The 19,661-nt window shown below is 34.3% G+C and overlaps 1 protein-coding gene across 2 annotated transcripts in view; it reads left to right on the plus strand.

Moving 5' to 3' along the window:
- The window catches only part of KLHL1 (kelch like family member 1), a 476,190-nt gene that overhangs the window by 332,381 nt on the left and 124,148 nt on the right, over positions 1-19,661 (plus strand). For both annotated transcript variants that reach the window (XM_043478165.1, XM_043478166.1), the window contains one exon: positions 9,610-9,796. In XM_043478165.1, coding sequence (XP_043334100.1) covers positions 9,610-9,796 — 187 coding nt within the window. The remainder of the gene's footprint in view (positions 1-9,609; positions 9,797-19,661) is intronic.

The following is a 19,661-nucleotide window of genomic DNA, read 5'->3' on the forward strand; positions in this document are numbered from 1 at the left end:
TTCCCAGAAGTGGAATTGCTGAATCTGGTGAATATCACTTTAAACAATTCTCTTCCAGCATGTATCTGCACATTAAAATGATTAATGTAATTTTTTGCAATGACATGCCACTGTCATGCAAGTCCCAGAGGGTTATCTGTAAAAAACAGAAGAGTAAATAGTCTAATGATTACTGTTTTGAAAAAGTCAACTGACTGAAAACTGGACTGTTGGATAAAAATTTGTCAGCTTAACACACTTGCTTAACCATAAGCACTGGAAAATAATGGCCATATGCTACATTATATTGTATATTATAAATTATAGTATAGGTTATTCCATTATAATACAAATTCTATTATAAATTAAGTTAGGCATTATACACCAAATGTCTGGCATGGGATTTGACACATTTCAATTATTTTAATGCCTTTAGTAGTAAGATTAATAAGCATCTATCTTCCCTATCCCTGAAGTTTGTTCAATCAGGATGTTTGAACCACTCATTTCATACCCAAACTTTAGAAACTCTACAGACAGAGTGTATTCCCAGTGGAATTAGCTTTACTTGGGAGAATTATTTAAATCCCTTATTGACTTGCAAGATGTATCCACCTTGATGTTTTCACAGGGACTTATTTCACTGATGATGATCAAAAGAGGTATGTCGGGCTTTGATCAGAGCAAATCTAAAGAAAGCTGGGAGTCTGCAAATATGCTGTGATTAAAATTCTTTCTCCATCTTCTCTTAGTGAAATGAGGAAAGTGAAATACTGACTGCTACCTTATAATTAGTGTGAGAGAAAGTAAAAAAGGTTCTTGTTTAAAGAAAATTGAGTTAGGGCTAGCTCATAACAAAAATTTAATACTAGGCTCCTGTTATTGAAATTGGGGAATCCAGTTTTCCAGACAATAAATGAATGCAGTCTCTTATGGTAGTTGTTGCTTCTGAATATAGGGTGTAGGCCAACTGCTGTAACAGCCCTGCCAAGGAAGGCTATTTGAGAATAACCCTTAGTGGACTGCACTTGTTAGCTATGGTTAGTCTGTGTTACCTCTTCAGTCAGAGAAATTTCTTATTAGAAAGTTTACAGAATTCCAGGATAACACTGAAGATCACAATTAATTTTATTATTTCAGGAGCATTCTACTTAACACAGGTTTGAAATCAGATTATGATTTTAGTACCTTGTCAAGGTAGAAGGTTGGTAGAGGTATAATGAGCTTGAACTAGGTACATAGATTACAGTAGGAAATACTTTCAGTTGTAAGAAATTAAAATAAGATAGCAAGACAATACATTTTGAATATATATATTTTAGGACAGTATGTGGGAGTACCATGAATTCTGTATATGATTGCTTGTACCATATACAAAAATTCAAATTATGAATCGTTCTCAGAAATTCAGAAAAGAACTAATAAGAATGTCCACCAGTAACATGACTTTTGGAAAGAGAATAGTTAAATGGAAGGGTTTTAGGCAATATTGCAGTAATGTACATTGTTTGATGATGCTGTGGATGTGGAGTTGACTGAGAAAATAAGAAACCTTGCTAAATAGAATTGCCAGTGGATCTACTATCACAGACAGGAAGAAAAATTTGAGGAGTATTTATTAATTGATACATATTTTCCAAATTAGTTGGAATCAGATTAAATAGAAATGGCTTAAAACATAAGTACAAATACAAAAATACATACCCTGTACCACCAATGAAAAGTAGAAGACATAAGCCATAGGAGGGAAAATGATAATAAGAAAGAGCAAGTTCAGATATAAATGTATGATTTGAATTATCAGTGGAACATTCAAGTTATGCTTCTTAATTGAGTTAAAATAACCATACCATAATGTCCAAGATCCAAAAGTATTTGTGTAATAGAATTCTACTATTAGCCATGATTGGAAAGAGGGCTTCCCTGACAGCTAAATTGGAAAAGAATCTGCCTGCAATGCAGGAGACCCCGGGTTCAATTCCTGGGTCGGGAAGATCTGCTTGAGAAGGGATAGGCTACCCACTCTAGCATTCTTGGGCTTCCCTCATGGTTCAGCTGGTAAAGGGTCCACCTGCAATGAGGGAGACCTGGGTTGGGAAGATTCCCTGGCGAAGGGAACAGCTACCTACTCCAGTATTCTGGCCTGGAGAATTCCATGGACTGTATAATCCGTGGGGTTGCAAAGAGTCAGACACAACTGAGCAACTTTCATTTTTATGACTGGAAATAAGCATGGATCTGGGATAAATCATTTAGAAGTATATGTTTGGTTGGTTGATAAGCAAAGATATTTCTGAAAGACCATAAGTATTTGTGAAGAGGATTAACATGCAAGTAATTTGAGATGTGATATTGAATATATTTTGGCCTGTGTTCTGTATATTTTCAAATTTCAGTACTGAAGATATTATTTAAAATAAATTAATAGATAATTACAGTAAATTATCAATCACTTAAATAGCTATTGAACAGTTAGTAGGAGCTTGTAACCCTGTTAATCATACCTGAGAAGAGATGCCACACATTTTTCTTGATTTTCTATAAGTTTATGAGTCAGTATGACTATGAAGCCTTTCAGCAACTACACAGATGGCAATTGATTAAAGCCTAATATGACCAATTAAAAACAAATTGTGTCAACTGTGGCCTGAGTAATTAGGTAAATCCTCATGGAAGTAATAGGACTTAAACTAGATTCTGAAGATTGAGTAATATTTTAATGAAAGCATCAGAGGTAAAGACATTATATCACTGCTTTCTAAAGCCATAATATATTCAGATGACAGGAAGAGATCAGAAGAACCAAATTATGAAATACAGAATAATGCGCCCTAAGGTATTAGAGAAAGTGGCTGAATAGCTAAAATGGAGTTATATTATAAAATTTATGGCTTGCTAGTCTGAGGCTATTGAATAATGTCTTGCAAACAATAAGAAATTAAAGGAGGTTTTGAATATAACCTAGATATGAGTAAATTAATGAAAGTGTTCTAAGGAGTGGGGAGAAGGGTGAGCTTGAGTAGAATAGATTGGTAATAAGAGAAGCTGCAGATATCCAGGAGCTGAATTATAGCACCCGGCACATAACATGCACTAAATAAATAGGTGCGAACTATTGACTAAATGAATGTATGAATGAATGCAATGTCTGGAGCCTACATAGGATGCAATAAAAATTTTCAGGATGAAAGTGGAATGCACACAGGACCCAGGATTGCTTCTTTTAGCCTTAGAAATGCTGACCTTTCAAACCACCTTCGAAATGCAAACCCATGTTAAATAAATGCATGTTAATACTAAATTATGAATGCATGAAACCTATTTTCACTTATCACTAACAGGAACTATCATTTGAGTTAATTTTTATGAGCTCTGCTTCTTTTGATTATGTCATTATTCTTGTCTATTTGTACTGTCAGCTTAGCCAATTACTTCTCATCTGAAGGCAATCAAGTATTTCTGTGTTCAGAATAAAATTAATGCAACTGTTTCTCATTTTATAAATGGTTTCTTCCAAATACTTGAGCAGGAGTCATTCAAATGTATCATTTGGATATATCAGATGTAAGTTTTAGCATGTTGGTAATTTGTGTTTTCATTTTGACATGATAGCACTGAAAGAGAACATAAAAAGTTCTGTTATGTCTACTTTCCTCACTTTATTAAAAATAAAAATAATAGCCTCATATTTTATTCAGAATCATTGGTATGTCAGTGGAAAGAACTAGAAGGTATTTCATTTTCTTAAAATTTCATGATTCTATGCTTTGTTAAAATCTTTTCATCTAATGTTAATGGGATTTTAGGTGAAACACGCAGGTCTAGCTGCTTACATAGATGAGTTTCTTTTAGTCTGCAGGCAGATGTTCTGGCCACGGTTGATCTAGTTTTCTTGCACAAGCTTAGGCTGTTTCAGTCACAAGCAGATACTGAAGTAATTGATGAAGGACTACGAAAATCAGTGAAGCAATGTTTGAGCCTGTTTGTCCATTTTCCTCTCTCTCTGTTTTTGAAAATCTATCAAATAGGTTGGAAATATATAGAAAACTTCTCTAGGCATGAACCAACTTATGGTTTCCCTTGAGAGGTGGGACAGCCCTATCTATGAGCTCACCTATGAACCCTGTTTATTTATTGTGATGTCACAAAGTTCTGTGATAAATAAAGTCTCTCCTTTGACCAGCACTTTCCACTCACTCTCAAAGAGGCTCAAGGTTCAAGGTCACTCTCAGTGTGACTGCCAAATCATTGTTTCCTTGTAGAATATCTTAGATAAATAAACCACATAAAAATTTTTTTAAAAAGTATTTTATTTGCATCCTCTATTTATAAGACATTGAAGTAAAAATGATTTTTTCCTGTAGTTTATGGAATATGATAATATTTTATGACTTTTCTTATTTATTTTGTCAAGCAGAAAACTTGAAAGACCATATATGAAGCTGTCATTTGTTCTGTAGGGACAGTCACTTCTAATAGGAATCAACTTTGTTTCATAGTTTCAAATTCTGTGAGTTGATTATTTTAGCACAACACCTAATAACAAAGTGAGTTTCAAGTACTGTGAAATAATATGAGATATATGAAATTTTGTCACTTTCTTATGAATGTAAGAAAGCTCATAACTTGATAGCCCAAGGATATAGTGTTAGAAGAGTTAATACATTCTTTGGTCCACAATAAGTGCAAATTTATCTTTCTTTGTTTATTCAATATTGCATTCCATTTTCCAATGGATCTTTAGTCAGATAGAAGGTACGGAAAGATGTATTTGCAATGCTTTCTACAGATTCTGTTGGTTACTGTGTTTTTCAATACCATGTTACTCTTACTTAAAGAATACCTTTTAATATAGTTGTTTTTACTTCCAGCCACTAACATTATAGAAAAGTGTTGCTATAATTTATATTTCTCTAATATCTTTATTTTATATTTTAAGTCTAGATATAATGCATACTTCTGTAATGTAGATATTTTCTGATTTACTGAAAAATTAGAGTTGTATGCTCTCTGTGTAGTAAAAGTAGGTTGTAGAGCACAAATAATTTGTGCATTTGACTTTGTTTGCTTATGATGAAATGTTGGGTCTTCCCTCATAGCTCAGTCAGTTAAGAACCTGCCTGCAATGCAGGAGACCCAGGTTTGATTTCTTGGTTGGTAAGATCCCCTGGAGAAGGCATTGGCAAGCCACTCCAGTATTCTTGCCTGGAGAATCCCATGGACAGAGAAGCCCGGCAGGCTACAGTCCATGGGGTCTCAAGAGTCAGCCAGGACTTAGCGACTAAACCACCATCATGATGAAATGTTATAATTTAAGGTAGCACTCATACTTGCAAGTTAGTGCAGAGAATCATGACAAAGATTCTAGCCAAGAGGGTATTTTCTTTGAAACATTAAGTTATAAGTTATACAGAAATGAGACAATTTTTTGAATATTTTCTTATTTAGAGGTTGGAAAAAAAGTGCAAATCTAGATACTTGAATAATACATTTCATTTTAATGGAATAATATTTTCAGAATCATAATTCCTAATTTATGGCAAGCATTTCAAATAAATTCATATAAATAATTTTGGAAAATGCAGCTTGAGTTAGTATTTATGTATAAGAATGCAGATTAAAACATATTAAATATTTTTATGTTGCTAAATATGAGGTTCAATTTCTCAAACTTTAACAATCAAATTATTTGTATTTTAATAACAAATGTAATGGTCATTTGAAAGAAATAATGTTTTAATAACTATTTCTTTTTTCAGAGATAAAGTCAGTGAAACTTTGAGCCAAGAAAAATAAAGCAATAATGTTTTAATATAACACTTGCAGAGAGCATCTTTATTCTAATTAAAAGTTTATAGCATATCTGGCAACTGGAACTTTCTAACTGAGCTACTATTGAGTACTCTAGCTATTAATGAATGCATTATTCTAGTTTTTAATATTAATCAATTCTGAGTATCACACATGAAATTTGCCTGGATGTTTATTAATCCAGTTATCTTCGGCAGCTATAGGGTTACATTAAAACTTGCTGGTTATTATTTACTCACAAAGGAAAATGACCAAAATTATAGGGAGGTAGATCATATTTGCAAAGTAGCTGCCTAGCTCATGTGGATCCTTGGATGGATCAACCTCTTAGTATTTCACACAATGTTAATTATTAATATACCCTATTGTATCCTTCATATTAAGTCAGGATGCTTTATTTCTGGCATATCTTCTACATAATAAAATATTCTAAAACTTTATTTTGTACATGATGGGATTTTTGTTTTTTTCTTGAGATTTATATACAATTAATTTATAAGGACATAGTTATTGGTTACCTTAAGTGTAAAAACATACTAACAGTAAAGATACTGAGAAAGTTCCAAGGACACTTTTTTGTAAACTAAATTATATTAGATTATCTTTGACTGGAAATAGTATTTGTATATAATATCCTAAGAATAAACTCTGATTTATAGATAACTACTGTAAAAATTCTGGTATATAAACATGAGTGTGTTTCAAAGTAGTAGACAATTATTGCAACATATTGGTATATTTTTCTCAGTGGGACAGAGTAAAGGAAATGTCAGAGTCGTTTAAGTTTCTCAAACATTTAAAAATGCAAAAAAGTAACTTTTATTGCATAGCAAGGAGCAAAATTTGTCTTAATCTTGAACCATTTCAGAAAATCTAAAGATAGCTCAAGTTTAGGAAACAGCTTAGCTACCTATTACTCTCAATTTGGACCTGAGTTTGGAATGGAATAATCCTAAAAACAGTTGTCATGGAATATGAAATACAGACCCAAGTGATATAGTACCCATAAGCAAGAAATATTTACAAGTTACAGTTTGAAACAGTTTGAAAACAGTACAGTGATTAAGAAGAATTTAACTTCTTTCAAAATAAAGAATATTGTCAACTGGTTGAGTACACCAAAGTTAAGAAATTTGACAGAATGATTTGTTAATAAAATGGAAAGTATCATTTAAGTACAGAATATCTTGGTCATTTTTTTAGAAATAAAGTACAAATTTTAAGTTCATTTTCTATATGTTTCAGGTCATTTTTTTTTTCCTTTCCCCTTTGGACTTGCTATGAGCTGATATTTATTTAAAGAAACAAGAAAAACAGGTGTATTTTCTTGAAAAGGCCAGAGTTAAAGAAACCATGTGTTTCCTGAGCAAGGCTTTCTCACTTTTAGATAATTTAGATAATTTTAATTCATCAGATTAGACAGTTTACATTTGGAGGTGGAACCGAGAATCAAAACGGGGAGATGTTGGCGGGTGTGATTGGTGTCAGCCTCATGATGGGCTGAAGGGTGTCCAGGGAAGCGTCGGCCCTGTTACTCAGAAGCCCTAGGACGTGTGGCCTGGATAGTTGGAGAGAGAATGAAGCAGAGGTGAATTAAACCAAAACCAACTTTACTCTCTAACAGCTGATCTTCTTGCCAAGCCCTCTGTGTAAAGTTTTTAATCTGTTGGCTTCATCTCTATTTCTGAATCATTTGTGATATGTGCAGATAGGTGAGGCCTTTGGGCATTGAAGAGATCTGGAGAAGTCAGTCCATAAATGGAGATTTGAAACTTAATACAAGCCTTACTCAAAACCAAGTGGGCAACCACACATGAAGTGAGTTCTAGGGAGTCTGAGGTCTAAGTTCTGGCTATAAGGAGTTCTTTTTTTTTTTTAATTGACATTTAGGTTTTTGTTTTTTTTTTAATTGGAGTATAATCAACTAACAATGTTGTGTCTGTTTCAGGTGCATAGCAAAGCAATTCCGTTATAAATATATAGGTATTCTTTTTCAAGTTCTAGGACATACTTTGAAATAAATAGTATATATAATGTTTTTATGGATATATCTATCAACATTAAGAAATTCATTTCCCATTTGAAATTATTACTCAAACGTATTTTAAACCTAGGCACTCAGCGTTGACTGTCCTCTGATACTTCATTTTTACAGAATTCCTTCCATTTTCTTTTATAATTTTAAATTTATAAAAATGTTGAAATAAATCTAATATACTTTGCATGTGTATTTAGAAATAGATGTGCATTTAGTTATTCAAATAGATGATAAGGTCAGTGCTTTTACCTTCAACTTTATCACTAATGTATATATCATTTTATTGAATTTTAAAAACTATAACGATTCCCTTAAGCAAACAAATGAGTTTATTCCTGGCTTTTCATGGTTTGACTCCTTGCCAGGAAACAAGAATCTTTTTTCTTCCTGTTGGGCTCTGCTATTGTCCCAGAGAAACGATTTCCCCTCTATTTCCTCAAATCTATTTCATTAATGTTTCTATTTATTAATATTTTACAAGCAAAATAGTAGTCCCTTAAGAAACGGTAGGAAGGCAACAAAGTTTTAGTATATGAGAAGAAAAGTACAAGCAAGACTCTAATTAAACATCTTCCTTTGTATATTCCAAAGCACCTAGTAACTCTAATACTTCTTCTTCTTTTTTGTTTTTTTTACTTCATAGCACCATTTTTAAATTGGAGAATAATCAAGCACCTGCTATGTTTTTGTGTTCTCTCTTATACTCCCAACAGTAGTTTATATAATAGTTAAATAAATTTATTTGATTATGGTTCAAATCAATTCCTAAATTATATGTTGTCATCATTTATTAACTTAGTCACTCAGTAAACATTTATGCACCAATGTGGTACAGTGTCTTACCAATCAGAAGAAAAGATCAGTGAGTCATTGTCAAAGTTTCTACTTACACGTTTTCTAAATCCGTGTGACATATTTAACTCTCTTGAAATAAAACAAGTTTCATGAACAAAAAAAGAGAATATGATACTAAAAGGGTCAAGGAAAAAGAAAATGCAAAGAAGGACAGAGAAAGAGGAAAGTAAAAGACACTTTGGATATATTCAAAGAAATGTACAGAAAAAGAATTTGTGGAGATGATAACTTTTTATAGTTAAAGAAAAGAGGAATACTATAGCATAAAGTTCTGGTCTCCCTTAGGTGTTGGATTTTTGGTAATTTTTATTTATTTATTTTAGTTTCATTATTGGAAACTATAACTTTGCCTGAAGTATAGTTTTTCAAAGATTTACATAATTAAAAAGGTGTTATGAGTATAATTTTCTATTTTTATTGAATCATTTTAATTTGAAAGGGATTTAAACTATGCTTGAACATCTTAAAGTATTATACCTTTTAAAACTTTAAAAGCTTTAAAGTATGCTTGGAATACATTAAAGTATGTGAATACTCATGATAGGTTTGTTAGGGGCTAATTTATTGAATAATTTTTTTTAATCTACTTTACCAGAAATGTTTATGGCCAAAAAGGCAACTATATTTGATTTATGAACAGATTTTATAAAAAGGAAATTAAACTGAAAAGTGATATTTAAAAGTTTCTTTGTACTCTGAATGGCCAAATAATAATAAATAATATGGAATCAAAAATATCTTTTCTGTTTTCCTTAGCCATGCATTTTACTCATATTTATTCCTCAGTGTAATCAATTCTTATTATATTTTGCATCCCTGTCAGTATAAGGGCAATATCAAAGGTACTAAGCTTCTAATTTTCTAATTAGATATCTTATGCTCATACTATAAAAAGCATTATTAACATGAATGTGTATTATTCACAGATATTGGCAGACCTAGAAAACCATGCATTATTTAAGAATGATCTGGAATGTCAAAAGCTGATTCTAGAAGCAATGAAGTACCATCTGTTGCCAGAAAGAAGAACTTTAATGCAAAGTCCAAGAACTAAACCTAGAAAGTCTACAGTTGGAACTCTGTATGCTGTGGGAGGCATGGATAACAACAAAGGTATTTAGTTCCAGATCTTTAATAATATACACCTGGCATCATACCATAACATGAATTTACTATTGTAATCTGCATAATACCAACAAACTTCACAGAAACTTACCTTTATTCATTAAAATTTTAGTTTTAGGAAAAAATTATGATGCCTCATTTTTCCTTTTTTTCAATCTGTAGTTGCTGCTTCTGTTTATCATCTTTAAATCTTTAATCTCTTTGAATTATGTACAAGATTTCATATGGAATAAAATAAAAAGATTGAAAGCACTTACTTACAAAACACAGACCAAATGATTTGTTGGATATCTTGAAAAATGTATTTCTATTCTAAGTAAGTAATTTATATTCTCTTCTAGTCTAAGTAAAGTAAAATGTATTTCTATTTCGAAGTGCAATGTGTCAGCCCTATGCTTGCTGAGAGTAACATTTATGAAAAAGAGAGTCTCTGCTTTTGAAGAATTTAGAATGTCTTACCGAAGCCAGAGGGCTTCCCAGGAAGCACGGTGGTAAAGAACCTGACTGCCAATGCAGGAGACATAAGAGAAGTGGGTTCCATTCCTGGGTTAGGAAGATCCCCTGAAGGAGGGCATGGCAACCCACTCCAATATTCTGCCTGCAGAATCCCGGGCCAGGGAGCTCGGTGGGCTACCATTCACAGGGTTACAAAAAGTCAGACATGACTGAAGTGACAGCATGGACACACGCACAGAAGCTGGAAAAACAGACAATTATCATTGAGGGTACTGACTTGGCAGGTGTCATTTTCAAGTTTAATTTTCTTTTTTCCACATGAAATACTTTTTTCATTTCTTAAAACAGAAGCAGGTACACTTTATAGTAAGTCTCAGATTTGATAAATGGGCAGTGATTTTATACATGTATATAACAATTTAAGTTCAAATTTATGATATTTGCTTTTAAAGAGCACTGCATTCTACAGAAAGAATGCTCATATAAGATCAATTCCATTTGTACATCTGCACATTTCCTTTAAAAATAAAAAAAGAACAGTGATTGAATCAGGCAAGCCTGTGGCTAGGATTAAGCAGTAAATGATTAACATCAATATAAAAATTAGCATCAATATAAAAATCATTATCCTATTAATTAGCCAAAAGACATGGCTAATTTAAATTTTAAAATTTAGTGACTTTAAATACAATTGCCATAGCATAAAGAAATATGAGTACAGGGATTACACTGAGTTAAGCTGTTTGCCATCATTCCCAAACCATTCCCCCAATCCTGGTTCACAAAATCAGTCCCTGGTGCCAAAAAGGTTGGGGATCACTGGTCCAAAGGATTAAAAGAGTGTAATAAAACAAAGTGCTTATTAAAAATTAGTCAGATTAAGTCAGAGATTAATCTGATTAAGTCAGAGATAAAACAGGAAAAAAAAAATTGACAGAACCTTTAGGAATTCTTACCATATCCACAACCCTCTAGGAATTGGATGTTAAATATATCCCCTAACTTAGATAAAAAGCTGACACTTAATACCAAACCTCAGAGAACCTAGCTTTCCTGCCATAGCAGAAACTTAGAGAAGCCAATGTTTCAGGAGATTTAAACAACTAGGACATTTTCAAGGTAATCATTGTATTTGCATCATGCTTTTACTGCTTAAAAAGTGTTTTCTAAACCTTATTAACTTGTGTTATCTCTAAATGAGCATTACGATTTTATCTTAAAATTGTGATTTCTTGAAAGATAATGAGGAAAAGGAAATTGTAAAAAGAGGCAGAGAAATCAAAAGAAAAAATGTAGCAAATGTTATATTTTATTTTGCATGACTGATTTGAAAAATAAAGCAATACAATGATAATGACACAATATCTTAGAATACAATGATCTAGAATACTTAGTGTGTTTGTCAGAATTTTTTACATATTTATATTGTGCCTTATAAGGCTATATAAACATTTTACTGAGTTCCTCTTCAGTTCTATAATTACTGGGATTCAGGTGATATTCTAGAGCATTGATAAGCTATGAGTACAACCCCTGTAGATTTTCTGTAGACATTGCAAAAATTCAGAGCATTTTTCTCTCCTTTCCCTTCCTTTCTTCTTATATTCACATGGAAGTACATGCATCCTACAATGATGCATTTTCCTGCACATCTATTTTGTTCCAGGCTCTGTGTTAAGAACTTGTGTACCATGTTGAACATTATGAATTACTACCCCTACCTCACGGGCTTCTCATGTGGAGTTACTGGTAAAAAACCCACCTGCCAATGCAGGAGACACAAGAAAGGCAGGTTCCATCCTTCGGTTGGGAAGGTCCCTTGGAGGAGAAAATGGCAACCCAGTCCAGTATTCTTGCCTGGAGAATCCCATGGACAGAGGAGCCTGCTGGGTTTATAGTCCATGGGGTCTCACAGAGTCAGACACAACTGAAGTGACTGAGCATGCACACATGCACCCCTACCTCACAGAGCTACCAAGTTAATCTGGGAAAGTGAACAGTAAACAAAATATTTGTGAATAAAATGAGCTTGAGAAGAATGAATTTGTGAGTACAATATCTATAATGCCTGGGTGCTAACCTAGTCTAGTCTAGGAAAGTAGAGAAGTACAGAGAAAGTGTTCATTGTTGCTATTCTTAGCTGGTCTAAAGGATAATTAGACATTAGCTTAGAACATTATTAGAATGGTAGAATAGGCGTGGTGGCAAATTCTAGACTAGAGCTACATCAGATGTGAAGATTTACAGCTAGAGAAGCATGACATCTTCAAAACCAAAGAGAAATCCTTTCTGGCTGAAATATAGCCAGTGGAGAAGTAAAACCAGCATGGTAGTGGAGGAAAGACACAGTGCACTTCAGGGAAAGGCTTAGCAAGATAGATTCTGATTTGAAATCTAGACATCATCGAAAGCGATGTTCCAAGTGTAGAAAGTAGCCTTTGCAATCAGATGACTATTTAATCAGATGATTAGGAATATCACTTAAAATCTCGATCTAATTTACCCTTTCTCAATACTAGAGTGTGTTTCTGTAGCAACTACAGTGATTAAATGTAAAGAGGCTAAATACAAGGAATTCCAACATGTTTGATTAGCGCCAAAGAGGACATCAGAAAACTCTGTAGCACACTGTGCCGACTTTCCTCATCACATTATAGACTAAGGTCAAGCCATCTAGAAACTTTGGGGGCATAGACTATAGGGATTCTATGACTTAATAGTGATGTGACACACAAGTGAAGCTGGGACAACAAGATATTCATATAATGGCATTTATATGAATAGCATTATGTATTGGGCTTCTTGGGGCTCAGCTGATAAAGAATACATCTGCAGTGCAGGAGACCTGGGTTCGACCCCTGGGTTGGGACGATCCCCTTGGAGAAGGGAAAAGCTACCCACTCCAGTATTCTGGCCTGGAGAATTCTAGAAGCAAGCTCCAGAGCAAGCTCCAGAAGTTGGTGATGGACATAGGGTCTCAGTCCACGGGGTCACAAAGAGTTGGACAGGACTGAGAAACTTTCACTTTCACTTTCAAATGCCTTTTGCACCAATACAAACAACGTTCAAGAATTGGGAATCATATAATTCATTTGAGAGAAAAGAATCAAGACATAAATGAAGTTAGCAATATGTCTTAGAAAGTATGATTGATTCGCTGCCATAACTGTAATATACTGAAGAATATATCTTTAAAAATATAATAAAGTGAAAATGTTAGTCACTCATTCGTGTTCCACTCTTTGCGACCCCATGGACTGTAGCCTCCCAGGCTCCTCTGTCCGTGGAATTCTCTAGGCAAGAATACTGGAGCGGGTAGCCATTCGATTCTCCAGGGGATCTTCTTGACCCAGGGATCAATCGAGCATTGTAGTCAGATTCTTTACCGTCTGAGAAACCAGGGAAGCCTAATTTAGAGCATATTTCAGTTCAGTCATTCAGCCATGTTCGACTCTTTGAGACTCCATGGACTGCAGATGCCAGGCTTCCCTGTCCATTACCAACTTTCTGAGCTTGCTTAAACTCACATCCACTGAGTCAGTGATGCCATCCAATAATAATAATGGGACTGAATTTTTCTTTTTGTATTTCTAATTCTTCATGTATTTATTCATTAAATGTAATAATGAAGACTGACATTAGTTTCTATTTTTTCAATTATTACATATTTTAATTTAATTTCTTGAACTAATTGCCTATAACACATGGTATAAAATTCAATAGAAATAACTTATGAGGTGCTTTACTCATTTTGTGCATTTTATAAGGAATAATTTAAATATCTTACAAGTTTACTGTAAACATCTAGTAGGTAGCATAGCATACCTAACAATTTCTGAGCAAATGATGAATATCATATATGAGAACAAAAGCAGGCTATGGAAAACCTTATGTCCTTTCAAAGATAATTTATTTCCTTTTTGGAAGACACTTAGGTAATATCAAAATACTGTCTTCCAAACAAGAATTGAGTGATTTGTGATTAAGATGTAGTATCTGTGAGGGCTGCCCTACTCCTGGTTTGCCTTCATTATTTATAGAAAGGTCATTAGTCTTTGGCCGGTCCTGTGTGCCATTTTATTTTCACCTCAGAAGAACCAGTTCTATCTAATTTTTAGCCTTTTAGCTTCCATTTTCTGCCCGAATTTCTGTCTTTCCTTGTGTATCTTACAAATTAGCAAATGCCCAGAAGACAAGCAATGATGGCTTTTCATGTTTTTCTCTGAGTCTAAAATCCTGACAACTTTGGTTGCCCTGGGCTACAGTTAGTGTCTCCCCAGCCCCACAAGGGCTCCGCTGGTGGCTCAGTGGTAAAGAATTCAACTTTCAATTCAGGAGATGGGGGTTCAATCCCTGAGAAGGGAAGATCCTCTAGAGAAGGAAATGGCAACCCGCTCCAGTATTCTTGCCTGGGAAATCCCATGGACAGAGGAGCCTACAAGGCTATAGCCCATGCAGTCACAAAAAGTCAGACACAACAGCTAAACAGCTAGAACAACAGCCCCTCAAGGTTGCCAAGAACCCAGGACCAGCAAGTACTTCAAGGGCTCTCGATTAAATAGCACTGCCTGTGAATCAGTCACTTCTGATGGGTCTCAATGGTAAATAATCTGTCTGTAATGAAGGCGACCGTGGTTTTATGCTCTGAAGGAGGGCATGGAAACTCACTCTAGTACCCTTACCTAGAGAATCCCATGGACAGAGGAGCCTGGCACGCTGCAATCCATAGGGTTGCACAGAGTCAGACATGCCTGAAGCAAAGAAGCAGCAGCAGCAGAGGGGGGGAAACGGCAAAGAATGTTAGACTCAGTTCAGTGCACATCGCTTCTATTTTGGATTTGTCCTCCTAAGTGTTAACAATCTTTTTTAGTCTCTAATGTCTTTAAACAGCTAAATTTTTTGTTTGAAGACTGTTGCCTTATAGTTACTTTTGTGGAGATAGTTCATCTGATGCAAACTAAAGCATCATAGTTAGCAGCAGAGGCCCTTGTGAATTTGGCTTGATGATTTCAACATGGTGCATTTCTGGAACTTCTCTTTGAATTTTTTTGAAATATATATGATGATGTTCCCATCTTACTTGTTTGTTTTTTTTTTAATTTCATCTATTGTTACTTTAAATAGTTCATAGGTTTATTTTTTATCCTGTAGCTAGTAACTAATATCTAAAAGCTTCAGAGTCTAAGTCTGTTGATTGTTATTTCTGACATTTATATCAGTGTTATACCTTGATTGTTGGGTATGATTATTTTGAAATTACAGTTAATTCCATTACTCTGTGGAGTATTCAGGGTCCTAATTGGAGATGTATCAACCTAAACACAGATGTAAACTGAGAAATATCAGAAATTGAGCTTACACTGGAATAGTACAGTTATTGCAATTTGGGAAATGCAATCTCTAGGAAACTACAAGCTAGCCCATTGAGGATTTGGAGTGGGCTGTATTTATGGGCAAGGAGTGCAAAGAGGGCAGAGTCCAAGAAGTTAGTTTATTGTCTTAAGGATAGTAAGAGATTCTTGGAAGATGGTCACTGGTAAGCTTTGGGTTTTAAATTAGGCATTTGTGAGAAATGAGTCTCTGAGTTCTTGTGTCATCTTCCTGAGGGTGCATGCATTGAGATTCTCCATTTCATATTTTCTGGTTCCATTTTAGATTAAAATCCTTTCACACTTTCCTCAGCATGCATGAGTCAGCTCTAACCAAGAACTCTGACTCAGTTCTTGAATCTCATCAGTTCAGTTCATTCACTCAGTCATGTCTGACTCTTTGCAACCCCATGGGCTGCTGCACACCAGGCTTCCCTGTCTGTCACCAATTCCCAGAGCTTGCTCAAACTCATGACCATTGAGTTGGTGATGCCATCCAACCATCTCATTCTCTGTCATCCCCTTCTCCTCCTGCCTTCACGCTTTCCCAGCATCAGAGTCTTTTCCAATAAGTCATTTCTTTACATCAGATGGCCACAGTATTGGAGTTTCAGCTTCAGCTTCAGTCCTTCCAGTGAATATTCGGAACTGATTTCCTTTAGGGTTGACTGGTTTGATATCCTTGCAGTCCAAGGAACTCTCAGGAGTCTTCTCCAACACCACAGTTCAAAAGCACCAGTTCTTCAGTGCTCAGCTTTCTTTATCCATACTCTATCCAACTATCCAGGTTTCTTTATCCTACTCTCACATCTATACGTGGCTACTGGAAAAATCATAGCTTTGACTAGACAGACCTGGGCTTGATGCGAAATCTCTGGATCATTCATCCCCCCTCCTCATGTTAGGCCCAAAGCAAATGTTTTAGATCCTATCATAGGTGAAGACAGCTGCTCCAAGGAAATGCAGGCTTTTGTACTCAGCAATGTCTATGCCAGGTTTCACCTCACTGTTCTTCAATTATTCAACTCCAGATTTCCTTGGAGTTTTTTTCCTTGCATTATGTCCAGTAAAGCAAAAACTGCATTGCAATTTGACCAGATTTACTGGTATTTTAATTAGAGTGCACTCTGTCACCTCTTCTATTCTCTAAAAATCAGAGTCTTTCTTTTCCTTTTGCATCTTTTTTTTTCAAAATATATATATATATATTTAAATTTTTGAATTTAAATAAATTAAAAACAAATTTAATTTTGCATTGGGGCACAGCCAATTAACAATGTTGTGGTAGTTTCAGGTGAACAGCGAAGGATACGTGTATCCTTTCTCCCCCAAACTGCCCTCCCATCTAGGCTGGGACATAACATTGAGCAGAGTTCCATGTTCTATGTTCTTTTGTACCTTGATTTTTTCTCCATAGATTGTTTTACTTGTTTTATGCCCTGTACTTTTTGGAGAATAAGGATTTTGTTTAGAATTAAGCTATTAGCAGACCTGACATTTTCCCACTTTTTACGTGTTTACAAAGTTAACATTGTTAGATAACAAAGTTAGATAGCTTCTGAGTATTCAGAAATTTTATAATACATACTCACATGTAACCTCCACATCTCTAAAGTGAAAATAATGTCTACTTCAAAGTATTAAATTATGTCAGGAAATAAAATAGAACAATTCTCATTACAATGTAGATGATGACTCAACCATTTGAATCCTTACTTATTCTTCCTATAGCAAATGCAATTCAAGTTCATGTCTGAGCTTAAATAGAAACTGACATATATCTTTGATCTGAGGCATTGTCGGCAAAAATCCAGAACTGTAAGTATAAATTCAAGAGTATATGCATTCTAATATAATAGATTAATTTCCTTTTCAAAATTTTAAGCAACTTGGAGACAGGAACCTTACATTTCTAACAGAAAGAATCGTTACTTAGAGTAGACTTTCAGTAAATGTCTGCCATACTTAAATTACAACCTATTTAACTAATATTAGTAAATATCCAAAATGAAAACTCAAAAGTATATGCACATATATACTATTTGTCAATGTAAACTTTGTATAACTATGAAATTTTCCTTTATTTATAATCTTTGGGAGATTTTTAAAGGCAAGCTATAAATAAAACTCGCCATTACCTGAACAATTTTCCCCAAAAGAGCCTTCAATTATTGTGATAAAGATTCAACAATTATCATGAATCCATGTTATTTATCCTCTGTAACTGATTGTTTGGGAATGATAAAATTATTTCATAAATGACATATATACAGATATATAGATTTTGATTTAAGTGTAGTTGATTTTATGTTAAAATAGCATATTATGTTAGGTTCAGGTTACAGCATAGTGATTTTGTAATACATTAAACACATTGTGAAATGAGGACAACAGTAACTTTAGTAACCATTTATAACATCCAATAATATTATAGTATTATTGTCTAAGTTCCTTACGTAGTATAGTATATCCTTGTGACATTTATCACAGGAAATTTACTCCTTTTAAGCCTCCCCACATATTTTGCCCAACCCTCCACTGCCTTCCCTTCTGGCAACCAGCTGTTTGCTATCTGTATGAGTCTTTCTGTTTTACTTGTTCATTTGATTTTCCTTTGGATTAAGCATTTAGGTGAAATTATACCATATATGTCTTTCTCTGTCTGATTTATTTCACTTAGCACATTGTCCTCTAGATCCAACAATGTTTTTGAAATGGCGTGATTTCATTTATCATGACTAAGTATTATCTCATTGTATATGTATACCACATTTTTTGTATTCATTCATCTATCTATGGATACCAGTTGTTTCCATATTTTGGCTATTGTAAATAATATTACAATGAACAGAGGAATACATATATCTTTTTGGTTTAGAGTTTTTGTTTTCTTCAGGTAAATACCAAGAATTGAAACTGTCAGGTAATAAGGAAGTTCTATTTTAATTTTTTAAGGAAACTTCATAGTGTTTTTCACTGTAACTGCACCAATTTACATTCCCCAGAACAGCGCACAAAGATTATTTTTCCTCTATACCCTCACCAATATGTGTTATTTGCTGCCTTTTAAATGACAGCCATTCTGACAGGTGTAAGATGATAGCACACTGATTTTGATTTGCATTTCCCTGATGATGTTGAACATTGTCTCATGTGTCTCCTGTCCGTTAATATATTTTACTTGGAAACATATTTATTTAGGTCCTCTGCATATTATTTAATGAGATATATGTTTTTGATATTGAGCTTTATGTTTTGTTCCTATAGTTTGGATTTTAACTCCTTGTTCAATATGTTGTTGTTTAGTCTCTAAGTTGTGTCTGACTCTTTGTGTCTCCAAGAATTGTAACTTGCTAGGCTCTTCTGTCCATGGGATTTCCCAGGCAAGAATACTGGAGTGGGTTGCCATTACCTTCTCCAGGGGATCTTCCCAACCCAGGAATCAAACCTGCATCTGTTGAATTGCAGGCAGATTCTTTACCACTGAGTTACTGGGTGGGTCCCTTTTATTGAATATATCATTTGCAAATATCACCTCTCATTCAAAAGGTTACTTTTTTACTTTCTTGATAGTTTTCTTCCCTGTGCAAAAGCTTGCAAAATGTTTTCACTTTGATGTAATCCCTTTTGTTTATTTTCATATCAATTTCCTTTACCTGAGGAGATTTATATATCCCATAAATATATGGGTTTCCCTTGTGGCTCAGCTGGTAAAGAATCTGCCTGCAATGCAGGAGACCTGCATTCGATCCCTGGGTTGGGAAGATCCCCTGGAGAAGGAAAAGGCTACCCAATCCAGTATTCTGACCTGGAGAATACCATGGACTCTATAGTCCATGGGGTCACAAAGAGTTGGATATGACTGAGTGACTTTCACTTCACTTCACTTCATATATATATATACACATATATATATGTGTATAGATAGATAGATAGAATCTTGCTAGCAATGATGTCTGAAAGAATACTGCCCATGTTTTCTTCTAGGATTTTATGGTTTCAGGTTTCACATATAGGTTAAGTCTGTA

This window comes from Cervus canadensis, chromosome 9 (assembly GCF_019320065.1).
Source record: "Cervus canadensis isolate Bull #8, Minnesota chromosome 9, ASM1932006v1, whole genome shotgun sequence".
Taxonomy (NCBI): domain Eukaryota; kingdom Metazoa; phylum Chordata; class Mammalia; order Artiodactyla; family Cervidae; genus Cervus; species Cervus canadensis.